This window comes from Oncorhynchus clarkii, unplaced genomic scaffold (assembly GCF_045791955.1).
Source record: "Oncorhynchus clarkii lewisi isolate Uvic-CL-2024 unplaced genomic scaffold, UVic_Ocla_1.0 unplaced_contig_5646_pilon_pilon, whole genome shotgun sequence".
In the NCBI taxonomy this organism is placed as follows: Eukaryota; Metazoa; Chordata; class Actinopteri; order Salmoniformes; family Salmonidae; genus Oncorhynchus; species Oncorhynchus clarkii.
In genome coordinates, this window is record NW_027258006.1 from 25960 (window position 1) to 40000 (window position 14041).

At 41.8% G+C, this 14041-nt stretch overlaps 1 protein-coding gene across 1 annotated transcript in view; it reads right to left on the reverse strand.

Annotated features, from left to right (window-relative positions):
- LOC139394477 (dynein axonemal heavy chain 6-like) overlaps positions 1 to 14041 on the reverse strand; it is a 157658-nt gene that overhangs the window by 22363 nt on the left and 121254 nt on the right. The window contains exons 68-70 of the mRNA XM_071142548.1: positions 11065 to 11200; positions 7082 to 7269; positions 6125 to 6315 (exon numbers count right to left, since the gene is read on the reverse strand). Coding sequence (XP_070998649.1) covers positions 6125 to 6315; positions 7082 to 7269; positions 11065 to 11200 — 515 coding nt within the window. The remainder of the gene's footprint in view (positions 1 to 6124; positions 6316 to 7081; positions 7270 to 11064; positions 11201 to 14041) is intronic.

Consider the following 14041-nt stretch of genomic DNA (forward strand, 5'->3'; position numbering starts at 1 on the left):
CACTGAGAGACAGATGATTAATACTGAGAGACAGAGGGTTAATACTGAGAGACAGAGTTAATACTGAGAGACAGATGATTAATACTGAGAGACAGAGTTAATACTGAGAGACAGAGAGTTAATATTGAGAGACAGAGAGTTCATACTGAGAGACAGAGTTAATACTGAGAGACAGAGAGTTAATAATGAGAGACAGAGAGTTAATACTGAGAGACAGAGAGTTAATACTGAGAGACAGAGTTAATACTGAGAGACAGAGAGTTAATACTGAGAGACAGAGAGTTAATACTGAGAGACAGAGTTAATACTGAGAAACAGAGAGTTAATACTGAGAGACAGAGAGTTAATACTGAGAGACAGAGAGTTAATACTGAGAGACAGAGAGTTAATACTGAGAGACAGAGAGTTAATACTGAGAGACAGAGTTAATACTGAGAGACAGAGTTAATACTGAGAGACAGAGTTAATACTGAGATACAGAGAGTTAATACTGAGAGACAGAGAGTTAATACTGAGAGACAGAGTTAATACTGAGAGACAGAGTTAATACTGAGAGACAGTGAGTTAATATTGAGAGACAGAGAGTTAATACTGAGAGACAGAGAGTTAATACTGAGAGACAGAGTTAATACTGAGAGACAGAGAGTTAATACTGAGAGACAGAGAGTTAATACTGAGAGACAGAGATGATACTGAGAGACAGAGAGTTAATACTGAGAGACAGAGGGTTAATACTGAGAGACAGAGTTAATACTGAGAGACAGAGAGTTAATACTGAGAGACAGAGTTAATACTGAGAGACAGAGAGTTAATACTGAGAGACAGAGTTAATACTGAGAGACAGAGAGTTAATACTGAGAGACAGAGTTAATACTGAGAGACAGAGTTAATACTGAGAGACAGAGAGTTAATACTGAGAGACAGAGAGTTAATACTGAGAGACAGAGTTAATACTGAGAGACAGAGAGTTAATACTGAGAGACAGAGAGTTAATACTGAGAGACAGAGAGTTAATACTGAGAGACAGAGATAATACTGAGAGACAGAGAGTTAATACTGAGAGACAGAGGGTTAATACTGAGAGACAGAGTTAATACTGAGAGACAGAGAGTTAATACTGAGAGACAGAGGGTTAATACTGAGAGACAGAGAGTTAATACTGAGAGACAGAGAGTTAATACTGAGAGACAGAGGGTTAATACTGAGAGACAGAGTTAATACTGAGAGACAGAGAGTTAATACTGAGAGACAGAGAGTTAATACTGAGAGACAGAGAGTTAATACTGAGAGACAGAGAGTTAATACTGAGAGACAGAGAGTTAATACTGAGAGACAGAGGGTTAATACTGAGAGACAGAGAGTTAATACTGAGAGACAGAGAGTTAATACTGAGCGACAGAGAGTTAATACTGAGAGACAGAGAGTTAATACTGAGAGACAGAGAGTTAATACTGAGAGACAGAGAGTTAATACTGAGAGACAGAGAGTTAATACTGAGAGACAGAGAGTTAATACTGAGAGACAGAGAGTTAATACTGAGAGACAGAGTTAATACTGAGAGACAGAGAGTTAATACTGAGAGACAGAGGGTTAATACTGAGAGACAGAGTTAATACTGAGAGACAGAGAGTTAATATTGAGAGACAGAGGGTTAATACTGAGAGACAGAGTTAATACTGAGAGACAGAGAGTTAATATTGAGAGGCAGAGAGTTAATATTGAGAGACAGAGGGTTAATACTGAGAGACAGAGAGTTAATACTGAGAGACAGAGAGTTAATACTGAGAGACAGAGAGTTAATACTGCGAGACAGATAGTTAATACTGAGAGACAGCGTTAATACTGAGAGACAGAGATAATACTGAGAGACAGAGGGTTAATACTGAGAGACAGAGAGTTAATACTGAGAGACAGAGTTAATACTGAGAGACAGAGTTAATACTGAGAGACAGAGAGTTAATACTGAGAGACAGAGAGTTAATACTGAGAGACAGAGAGTTAATACTGAGAGACAGAGAGTTAATACTGAGAGACAGAGTTAATACTGAGAGACAGAGTTAATACTGAGAGACAGAGTTAATACTGAGAGACAGAGAGTTAATACTGAGAGACAGAGAGTTAATACTGAGAGACAGAGTTAATACTGAGAGACAGAGTTAATACTGAGAGACAGAGAGTTAATATTGAGAGACAGAGAGTTCATACTGAGAGACAGAGTTAATACTGAGAGACAGAGAGTTAATAATGAGAGACAGAGAGTTAATACTGAGAGACAGAGAGTTAATACTGAGAGACAGAGTTAATACTGAGAGACAGAGAGTTAATACTGAGAGACAGAGAGTTAATACTGAGAGACAGAGTTAATACTGAGAGACAGAGATGATACTGAGAGACAGAGAGTTAATACTGAGAGACAGAGGGTTAATACTGAGAGACAGAGTTAATACTGAGAGACAGAGAGTTAATACTGAGAGACAGAGTTAATACTGAGAGACAGAGAGTTAATACTGAGAGACAGAGTTAATACTGAGAGACAGAGAGTTAATACTGAGAGACAGAGTTAATACTGAGAGACAGAGTTAATACTGAGAGACAGAGAGTTAATACTGAGAGACAGAGAGTTAATACTGAGAGACAGAGTTAATACTGAGAGACAGAGAGTTAATACTGAGAGACAGAGAGTTAATACTGAGAGACAGAGAGTTAATACTGAGAGACAGAGATAATACTGAGAGACAGAGAGTTAATACTGAGAGACAGAGGGTTAATACTGAGAGACAGAGTTAATACTGAGAGACAGAGAGTTAATACTGAGAGACAGAGGGTTAATACTGAGAGACAGAGAGTTAATACTGAGAGACAGAGAGTTAATACTGAGAGACAGAGGGTTAATACTGAGAGACAGAGTTAATACTGAGAGACAGAGAGTTAATACTGAGAGACAGAGAGTTAATACTGAGAGACAGAGAGTTAATACTGAGAGACAGAGAGTTAATACTGAGAGACAGAGAGTTAATACTGAGAGACAGAGAGTTAATACTGAGAGACAGAGGGTTAATACTGAGAGACAGAGAGTTAATACTGAGAGACAGAGAGTTAATACTGAGCGACAGAGAGTTAATACTGAGAGACAGAGAGTTAATACTGAGAGACAGAGAGTTAATACTGAGAGACAGAGAGTTAATACTGAGAGACAGAGAGTTAATACTGAGAGACAGAGAGTTAATACTGAGAGACAGAGAGTTAATACTGAGAGACAGAGTTAATACTGAGAGACAGAGAGTTAATACTGAGAGACAGAGGGTTAATACTGAGAGACAGAGTTAATACTGAGAGACAGAGAGTTAATATTGAGAGACAGAGGGTTAATACTGAGAGACAGAGTTAATACTGAGAGACAGAGAGTTAATATTGAGAGGCAGAGAGTTAATATTGAGAGACAGAGGGTTAATACTGAGAGACAGAGAGTTAATACTGAGAGACAGAGAGTTAATACTGAGAGACAGAGAGTTAATACTGCGAGACAGATAGTTAATACTGAGAGACAGCGTTAATACTGAGAGACAGAGATAATACTGAGAGACAGAGGGTTAATACTGAGAGACAGAGAGTTAATACTGAGAGACAGAGTTAATACTGAGAGACAGAGTTAATACTGAGAGACAGAGAGTTAATACTGAGAGACAGAGAGTTAATACTGAGAGACAGAGAGTTAATACTGAGAGACAGAGAGTTAATACTGAGAGACAGAGTTAATACTGAGAGACAGAGTTAATACTGAGAGACAGAGTTAATACTGAGAGACAGAGAGTTAATACTGAGAGACAGAGAGTTAATACTGAGAGACAGAGTTAATACTGAGAGACAGAGTTAATACTGAGATACAGAGAGTTAATATTGAGAGACAGAGAGTTCATACTGAGAGACAGAGTTAATACTGAGAGACAGAGAGTTAATAATGAGAGACAGAGAGTTAATACTGAGAGACAGAGAGTTAATACTGAGAGACAGAGTTAATACTGAGAGACAGAGAGTTAATACTGAGAGACAGAGAGTTAATACTGAGAGACAGAGTTAATACTGAGAGACAGAGACTTAATACTGAGAGACAGAGAGTTAATACTGAGAGACAGAGAGTTAATACTGAGAGACAGAGAGTTAATACTGAGAGACAGAGAGTTAATACTGAGAGACAGAGTTAATACTGAGAGACAGAGTTAATACTGAGAGACAGAGTTAATACTGAGATACAGAGAGTTAATACTGAGAGACAGAGAGTTAATACTGAGAGACAGAGTTAATACTGAGAGACAGAGTTAATACTGAGAGACAGTGAGTTAATATTGAGAGACAGAGAGTTAATACTGAGAGACAGAGTTAATACTGAGAGACAGAGAGTTAATACTGAGAGACAGAGAGTTAATACTGAGAGACAGAGAGTTAATACTGAGAGACAGAGTTAATACTGAGAGACAGAGAGTTAATACTGAGAGACAGAGAGTTAATACTGAGAGACAGAGATAATACTGAGAGACAGAGAGTTAATACTGAGAGACAGAGAGTTAATACTGAGAGACAGAGTTAATACTGAGAGACAGAGAGTTAATACTGAGAGACAGAGTTAATACTGAGAGACAGAGTTAATACTGAGAGACAGAGAGTTAATACTGAGAGACAGAGAGTTAATACTGAGAGACAGAGTTAATACTGAGAGACAGAGAGTTAATACTGAGAGACAGAGAGTTAATACTGAGAGACAGAGAGTTAATACTGAGAGACAGAGTTAATACTGAGAGACAGAGAGTTAATACTGAGAGACAGAGAGTTAATACTGAGAGACAGAGAGTTAATACTGAGAGACAGAGGGTTAATACTGAGAGACAGAGAGTTAATACTGAGAGACAGAGAGTTAATACTGAGCGACAGAGAGTTAATACTGAGAGACAGAGAGTTAATACTGAGAGACAGAGAGTTAATACTGAGAGACAGAGAGTTAATACTGAGCGACAGAGAGTTAATACTGAGAGACAGAGAGTTAATACTGAGAGACAGAGAGTTAATACTGAGAGACAGAGAGTTAATACTGAGAGACAGAGAGTTAATACTGAGAGACAGAGAGTTAATACTGAGAGACAGAGTTAATACTGAGAGACAGAGAGTTAATACTGAGAGACAGAGGGTTAATACTGAGAGACAGAGTTAATACTGAGAGACAGAGAGTTAATATTGAGAGACAGAGGGTTAATACTGAGAGACAGAGTTAATACTGAGAGACAGAGAGTTAATATTGAGAGGCAGAGAGTTAATATTGAGAGACAGAGGGTTAATACTGAGAGACAGAGAGTTAATATTGAGAGACAGAGAGTTAATATTGAGAGACAGAGGGTTAATACTGAGAGACAGAGTTAATACTGAGAGACAGAGAGTTAATATTGAGAGGCAGAGAGTTAATATTGAGAGACAGAGGGTTAATACTGAGAGACAGAGAGTTAATATTGAGAGACAGAGAGTTAATATTGAGAGACAGAGGGTTAATACTGAGAGACAGAGTTAATACTGAGAGACAGAGAGTTAATATTGAGAGACAGAGGGTTAATACTGAGAGACAGAGTTAATACTGAGAGACAGAGAGTTAATATTGAGAGGCAGAGGATTAATACTGAGAGACAGAGGGTTAATACTGAGAGACAGAGAGTTAATACTGAGAGACAGAGAGTTAATACTGAGAGACAGAGAGTTAATACTGAGAGACAGAGAGTTAATACTGAGAGACAGAGGGTTAATACTGAGAGACAGAGAGTTAATATTGAGAGGCAGAGAGGACCCTGACCTAGAGAGAGATTTGTATTGATTTCTTTTTCATTGAACCTTTATTTAACTAGTCAAGTCAGTTAAGAACAAATTCTTATTTACAATGACGGCCTACACCAGCCAAACCCTCCCTTAACCCGGACAACACCAGCTAAACCTGGACACATGATGAGAAAGAAGGACAAGTTGCTAATACTGAGATGCAGGGGACGGACATAGAGAGGGGAACAGTCTGAGAGGGGGACAGTGGTACCCAACTACCCCTCCCTCCCTCCCCCTTCTCCTCCATCCTCCCGCTGTCCCACCCCCTCACCTGTCCAGGTATCCCCTCTCCTTGGCGAAGCGTTGGAAGGCTCCCATGGGGTCTGATCCGGTACTGAGGATGAAGACCAGGGGGGTGGAGGGAGACATGTCACTGTAGAGAGTGGCCAGGTCAACAGGAGGGTTCTCTACAAACTGTTTCCCCAGGCTCACGATCACAAACTCTGTCACCGCAAACACCACCTAGAGGGAGGGAGGGAGAGTGGCCGGGAGAGTAAGTCAACTCCCTCTGGCTATCTACTCTGATTCCAGAGTATTCTCCTCTGAGAGTTTCAGAGAGCAGAATAACTGCATTTACAAACGTTCAACACCAGCTGAATATGGCCGCCGTCAGCAAACGTTGGCAAAAAAACATCATTAAAATGTTGCCAGCAGCACAGTTACAGTCACCAACACTCAGGATAACATGAAAACAGCCTAACCAGCTCTGCTAGCTCAAGGAAAACGGTCAGAGTGAGGTGTTCTCTCATTATGTGTCTGGAAGTAGCTAGCCAGCTAGCCAACGTTAGCCAGTTAGCTTGGGTGGTTGACGATAGTTGTGAGGTCAGAACGCTCGGCTCAAACCTAGTCCTCGCGCCAGAGCGTCCAGTATGCGCTCTGAACGCTCCGTGAGCCAAACGCTCTGGATTTACCAACGTACAATCGGACAACGCTCAGACCACACTCTGGCACTCCAGATTGAATTTAAGAACACACCCTAAATAAAACGGATGGATGAACATAACTGCAAATATCGCTGTGTGACCTGAAGGGCAACTTCTATCAAATATGACCATTGATATACAACATACAATGAGAGAGATGCCAAGAAAACTGCCAGCCCTTTCACCATCACAAGCAGACTGATACACACACACACACGTGCACGCACACACGCACACACACACGCACACACACACACACACACACACACGCACACACACACACGCACACCAACAACCCCCACTACCTTCTCCTCCATGAAGCTCTTGATGAGCACCAGTTTCTGGAAGGCCCCCAGTCTCTGATCCCAGTGACCCCTGACCCCGTTTGCCTTTTCCTTCTCTTCTTCAGACATCTCCTCTGAGTAGGGAGGCAGCTGGGAGTCAGACACGTAGCCCTGCCAGTTCTCTGGGTTGAAACACACTTCCAGACGACCTGGGAACACACACTCCAATATTCATCTACTTCTGTAGCTAGGCAGAAGAGTGTGTGTTCCCATTGACATCATTAGCATTGACATTGACATCATTAGCAGATTACAAGGTAGTGGTAATGTCTAGGTTATTTTAGCTGTGTTACAACTCTACCTAGTGATAATCTCTAGGTTATTTTAGCTGTGTTACCACTCTACCTAGTGGTAATCTCTAGGTTATTTTAGCTGTGTTACAACTCTACCTAGTGGTAATCTCTAGGTTATTTTAGCTGTGTTACCACTCTACCTAGTGGTAATCTCTAGGTTATTTTAGCTGGTTACTACTCTACCTAGTGGTAATCTCTAGGTTATTTTAGATGTGTTACTACTCTACCTAGTGGTAATCTCTAGGTTATTTTAGCTGTGTGTTACTACTCTACCTAGTGGTAATCTCTAGGTTATTTTAGCTGTGTTACTACTCTACCTAGTGGTAATCTCTAGGTTATTTTAGATGTGTTACTACTCTACCTAGTGGTAATCTCTAGGTTATTTAAGCTGTGTGTTACCACTCTACCTAGTGGCAATCTCTAGGTTATTTTAGCTGTATGTTACTCTACCTAGTGGTAATCTCTAGGTTATTTTAGCTGTGTTACTACTCTACCTAGTGGCAATCTCTAGGTTATTTTAGCTGTGTGTTACCACTCTACCTAGTGGTAATCTATAGGTTATTTTAGCTGTATGTTACTCTACCTAGTGGTAATCTCTAGGTTATTTTAGCTGTGTTACTACTCTACCTAGTGGTAATCTCTAGGTTATTTTAGCTGTGTGTTACTACTCTACCTAGTGGTAATCTCTAGGTTATTTTAGCTGTGTGTTACCACTCTACCTAGTGGTAATCTCTAGGTTATTTTAGCTGTGTGTTACTACTCTACCTAGTGGTAATCTCTAGGTTATTTTAGCTGTGTTACTACTCTACCTAGTGGTAATCTCTAGGTTATTTTAGCTGTGTTACTACTCTACCTAGTGGTAATCTCTAGGTTATTTTAGCTGTGTGTTACCACTCTACCTAGTGGTAATCTCTAGGTTATTTTAGCTGTGTTACTACTCTACCTAGTGGTAATCTATAGGTTATTTTAGCTGTATGTTACTCTACCTAGTGGTAATCTCTAGGTTATTTTAGCTGTGTGTTACTACTCTACCTAGTGGTAATCTCTAGGTTATTTTAGCTGTGTTACTACTCTACCTAGTGGTAATCTCTAGGTTATCTTAGCTGTGTGTTACTACTCTACCTAGTGGTAATCTATAGGTTATTTTAGCTGTGTTACTACTCTACCTACTGGTAATCTCTAGGTTATTTTAGCTGTGTTACTACTCTACCTAGTGGTAATCTCTAGGTTATTTTAGCTGTGTTACCACTCTACCTAGTGGTAATCTCTAGGTTATTTTAGCTGTGTTACCACTCTACCTAGTGGTAATCTCTAGGTTATTTTAGCTGTGTTACCACTCTACCTAGTGGTAATATCTAGGTTATTTTAGCTGTGTGTTACTACTCTACCTAGTGGTAATCTCTTAGGTTATTTTATCTGTGTTACTACTCTACCTAGTGGTAATCTCTAGGTTATTTTAGCTGTGTTACTACTCTACCTAGTGGTAATCTCTAGGTTATTTTAGCTGTGTTACTACTCTACCTAGTGGTAATCTCTAGGTTATTTTAGCTGTGTTACTACTCTACCTAGTGGTAATCTCTAGGTTATTTTTAGCTGTGTTACTACTCTACCTAGTGGTAATCTCTAGGTTATTTTAGCTGTATGTTACTCTACCTAGTGGTAATCTCTAGGTTATTTTAGCTGTGTGTTACTACTCTACCTAGTGGTAATCTCTATGTTATTTTAGCTGTGTTACAACTCTACCTAGTGGTAATCTCTAGGTTATTTTTAGCTGTGTTACTACTCTACCTAGTGGTAATCTCTAGGTTATTTTAGCTGTATGTTACTCTACCTAGTGGTAATCTCTAGGTTATTTTAGCTGTGTGTTACTACTCTACCTAGTGGTAATCTCTAGGTTATTTTAGCTGTGTTACTACTCTACCTAGTGGTAATCTCTAGGTTATTTTAGCTGTGTTACTACTCTACCTAGTGGTAATCTCTAGGTTATTTTAGCTGTGTTACTATTCTACCTAGTGGTAATCTCTAGGTTATTTTAGCTGTGTGTTACTACTCTACCTAGTTTTATAGAGATGGGTGTCTAGGTTATTTAAGCTGTGTGTTACTACTCTACCTAGTTTTATAGAGATGGGTGTCTAGGTTATTTTAGCTGTGTGTTACTACTCTACCTAGTTTTATGGAGATGGGTGTCTAGGTTATTTAAGCTGTGTGTTACTACTCTACCTAGTTTTATAGAGATGGGTGTCTAGGTTATTTTAGCTGTGTGTTACTACTCTACCTAGTTTTATAGAGATGGGTGTCTAGGTTATTTAAGCTGTGTGTTACTATTCTACCTAGTGGTAATCTCTAGGTTATTTTAGTTGTGTTACTCTACCTAGTTTTATAGAGATGGGTGTCTAGGTTATTTAAGCTGTGTGTTACTACTCTACCTAGTTTTATAGAGATGGGTGTCTAGGTTATTTAAGCTGTGTGTTACTACTCTACCTAGTTTTATAGAGATGGGTGTCTAGGTTATTTAAGCTGTGTGTTACTACTCTACCTAGTTTTATAGAGATGGGTGTCTAGGTTATTTTAGCTGTGTGTTACTCTACCTAGTTTTATGGAGATGGGTGTCTAGGTTATTTAAGCTGTGTTACTACTCTACCTAGTTTTATAGAGATGGGTGTCTAGGTTATTTTAGCTTTGTGTTACTACTCTACCTAGTTTTATAGAGATGGGTGTCTAGGTTATTTTAGCTGTGTGTTACTCTACCTAGTTTTATGGAGATGGGTGTCTAGGTTATTTAAGCTGTGTTACTACTCTACCTAGTTTTATAGAGATGGGTGTCTAGGTTATTTTAGCTGTGTGTTACTCTACCTAGTTTTATAGAGATGGGTGTCTAGGTTATTTAAGCTGTGTGTTACTACTCTACCTAGTTTTATAGAGATGGGTGTCTAGGTTATTTAAGCTGTGTGTTACTACTCTACCTAGTTTTATAGAGATGGGTGTCTAGGTTATTTAAGCTGTGTGTTACTACTCTACCTAGTTTTATAGAGATGGGTGTCTAGGTTATTTTAGCTGTGTGTTACTCTACCTAGTTTTATAGAGATGGGTGTCTAGGTTATTTAAGCTGTGTGTTACTCTACCTAGTTTTATAGAGATGGGTGTCTAGGTTATTTAAGCTGTGTGTTACTACTCTACCTAGTTTTATAGAGATGGGTGTCTAGGTTATTTAAGCTGTGTGTTACTACTCTACCTAGTTTTATAGAGATGGGTGTCTAGGTTATTTTAGCTGTGTTACTACTCTACCTAGTTTTATAGAGATGGGTGTCTATGTTATTTAAGCTGTGTTACTACTCTACCTAGTTTTATAGAGATGGGTGTCTAGGTTATTTTAGCTGTGTTACTACTCTACCTAGTTTTATAGAGATGGGTGTCTAGGTTATTTAAGCTGTGTGTTACTACTCTACCTAGTTTTATAGAGATGGGTGTCTAGGTTATTTTAGTTGTGTTACTCTACCTAGTTTTATAGAGATGGGTGTCTAGGTTATTTTAGCTGTGTGTTACTACTCTACCTAGTTTTATAGAGATGGGTGTCTAGGTTATTTTAGTTGTGTTACTCTACCTAGTTTTATAGAGATGGGTGTCTAGGTTATTTAAGCTGTGTTACTCTACCTAGTTTTATAGAGATGGGTGTGGCGGTGATCTCTCTCTTGATGCCGTTGAAGCAGGGCAGCGTGTCCTCCAGCTCACAGCATGTCTGCCAGGTAAACTCTGACAGCCATGGCACCTCAGGCCTCTCTGGATGATCCTGATGGGGGAGAGAGGGAGAGAGAGCCAGGGGGAGGGAGGGAGAGAGAGGCAGGGGGGGGGGGGCAGCCAGGGGGAGGGAGGGAGAGAGAGACAGCCAGGGGGAGGGTGGGAGAGAGAGCCAGGGGGAGGGAGGGAGAGAGAGAGAGCCAGGGGAGAGGGAGGGAGAGAGAGACAGCCAGGGGGGAGGGAGGGAGAGAGAGACAGCCAGGGGGTAGGGAGGGAGAGAGAGAGCCAGGGGGGGAGGGAGAGAGACAGCCAGGGGGAGGGAGGGAGGGAGAGAGCCAGGGGGGAGGGAGGGAGAGAGAGACAGCCAGGGGGGAGGGAGGGAGAGAGAGACAGCCAGGGGGTAGGGAGGGAGAGAGAGAGCCAGGGGGGGAGGGAGAGAGACAGCCAGGGGGAGGGAGGGAGGGAGAGAGCCAGGGGGGAGGGAGGGAGAGAGAGACAGCCAGGGGGAGAGACAGCCAGGGGGGAGGGAGGAAGAGACAGCCAGGGGTTGGGAGGGAGAGACAGCCAGGGGGGAGGGAGGGAGAGACAGCCAGGGGGGAGGGAGGGAGAGACAGTCAGGGGGGAGGGAGGGAGGGAGAGACAGCCAGGGGGAGGGAGAGAGGGAGAGCCAGGGGAGAGGGATGGAGGAAGGGAGAGGAGAGGAGAAAGGTAGAGGGGACAAAAGAAAAGAGAAGTGCAGTGGACAGAGAAGCGAATGGATAGATAGAGAGGGGGTGTGGAGAGGAGACATAAGAGAATGATAGATAGAGGAGGGTGTGTGGAGAGGAGACATAAGAGAATGATAGATAGAGAGGGGGTGTGGAGAGGAGACATAAGAGAATGATAGATAGAGAGGGGGTGTGGAGAGGAGACATAAGAGAATGATAGATAGAGAGGGGGTGTGGAGAGGAGACATAAGAGAATGACAGATAGAGAGGGGGTGTGGAGAGGAGACATAAGAGAATGAGAGATAGAGGGGGTGTGTGGAGAGGAGACATAAGAGAATGATAGATAGAGGGGGGTGTGTGGAGAGGAGACATAAGAGAATGATAGATAGAGAGGGGGTGTGGAGAGGAGACATAAGAGAATGATAGATAGAGGGGGGTGTGGAGAGGAGACATAAGAGAATGATAGATAGAGAGGGGGTGTGTGGAGAGGAGACATAAGAGAATGATAGATAGAGGGGGTGTGTGGAGAGGAGACATAAGATAATGATAGATAGAGAGGGGGTGTGGAGAGGAGACATAAGATAATGATATATAGAGAGGGGGTGTGGAGAGGAGACATAAGAGAATGATAGATAGAGGGGGTGTGTGGAGAGGAGACATAAGAAAATGATAGATAGAGAGGGGGTGTGGAGAGGAGACATAAGAGAATGATAGATAGAGAGGGGGTGTGTGGAGAGGAGACATAAGAGAATGATAGATAGAGGGGGTGTGTGGAGAGGAGACATAAGAGAATGATAGATAGAGAGGGGGTGTGGAGAGGAGACATAAGAGAATGATATATAGAGAGGGGGTGTGGAGAGGAGACATAAGAGAATGATAGATAGAGGGGGTGTGTGGAGAGGAGACATAAGAGAATGATAGATAGAGGGGGTGTGTGGAGAGGAGACATAAGAGAATGATAGATAGAGAGGGGGTGTGGAGAGGAGACATAAGATAATGATAGATAGAGAGGGGGTGTGTGGAGAGGAGACATAAGAGAATGATAGATAGAGAGGGGGTGTGGAGAGGAGACATAAGATAATGATAGATAGAGAGGGGGTGTGTGGAGAGGAGACATAAGAGAATGATAGATAGAGGGGGTGTGTGGAGAGGAGACATAAGAGAATGATAGATAGAGAGGGGGTGTGGAGAGGAGACATAAGAGAATGATAGATAGAGGGGGGTGTGTGGAGAGGAGACATAAGAGAATGATAGATAGAGAGGGGGCGTGGAGAGGAGACATAAGAGAATGATAGATAGTGGGGGTGTGTGGAGAGGAGACATAAGAGAATGATAGATAGAGAGGGGGTGTGGAGAGGAGACATAAGAGAATGATATATAGAGAGGGGGTGTGGAGAGGAGACATAAGAGAATGATAGATAGAGGGGGTGTGTGGAGAGGAGACATAAGAGAATGATAGATAGAGGGGGGTGTGTGGAGAGGAGACATAAGAGAATGATAGATAGAGAGGGGGTGTGGAGAGGAGACATAAGATAATGATAGATAGAGAGGGGGTGTGTGGAGAGGAGACATAAGAGAATGATAGATAGAGGGGGTGTGTGGAGAGGAGACATAAGAGAATGATAGATAGAGGGGGGTGTGTGGAGAGGAGACATAAGAGAATGATAGATAGAGAGGGGGTGTGGAGAGGAGACATAAGATAATGATAGATAGAGAGGGGGTGTGTGGAGAGGAGACAAAAGAGAATGATAGATAGAGGGGGTGTGTGGAGAGGAGACATAAGATAATGATAGATAGAGGGGGGTGTGTGGAGAGGAGACATAAGAGAATGATAGATAGAGAGGGGGTGTGGAGAGGAGACATAAGAGAATGATAGATAGAGAGGGTGTGTGGAGAGGAGACATAAGAGAATGATAGATAGAGAGGGGGTGTGGAGAGGAGACATAAGATAATGATAGATAGAGAGGGGGTGTGGAGAGGAGACATAAGAGAATGATAGATAGAGAGGGGGTGTGGAGAGGAGACATAAGAGAATGATAGATAGAGGGGGGGTGTGGAGAGGAGACATAAGATAATGATAGATAGAGGGGGGTGTGTGGAGAGGAGACAGAAGAGGAGCGGAGGACAAGGGGACATTGGGTATTACGTGGAGAACCGAGGTGATGGATGGAGAGAAGATGAGGTGG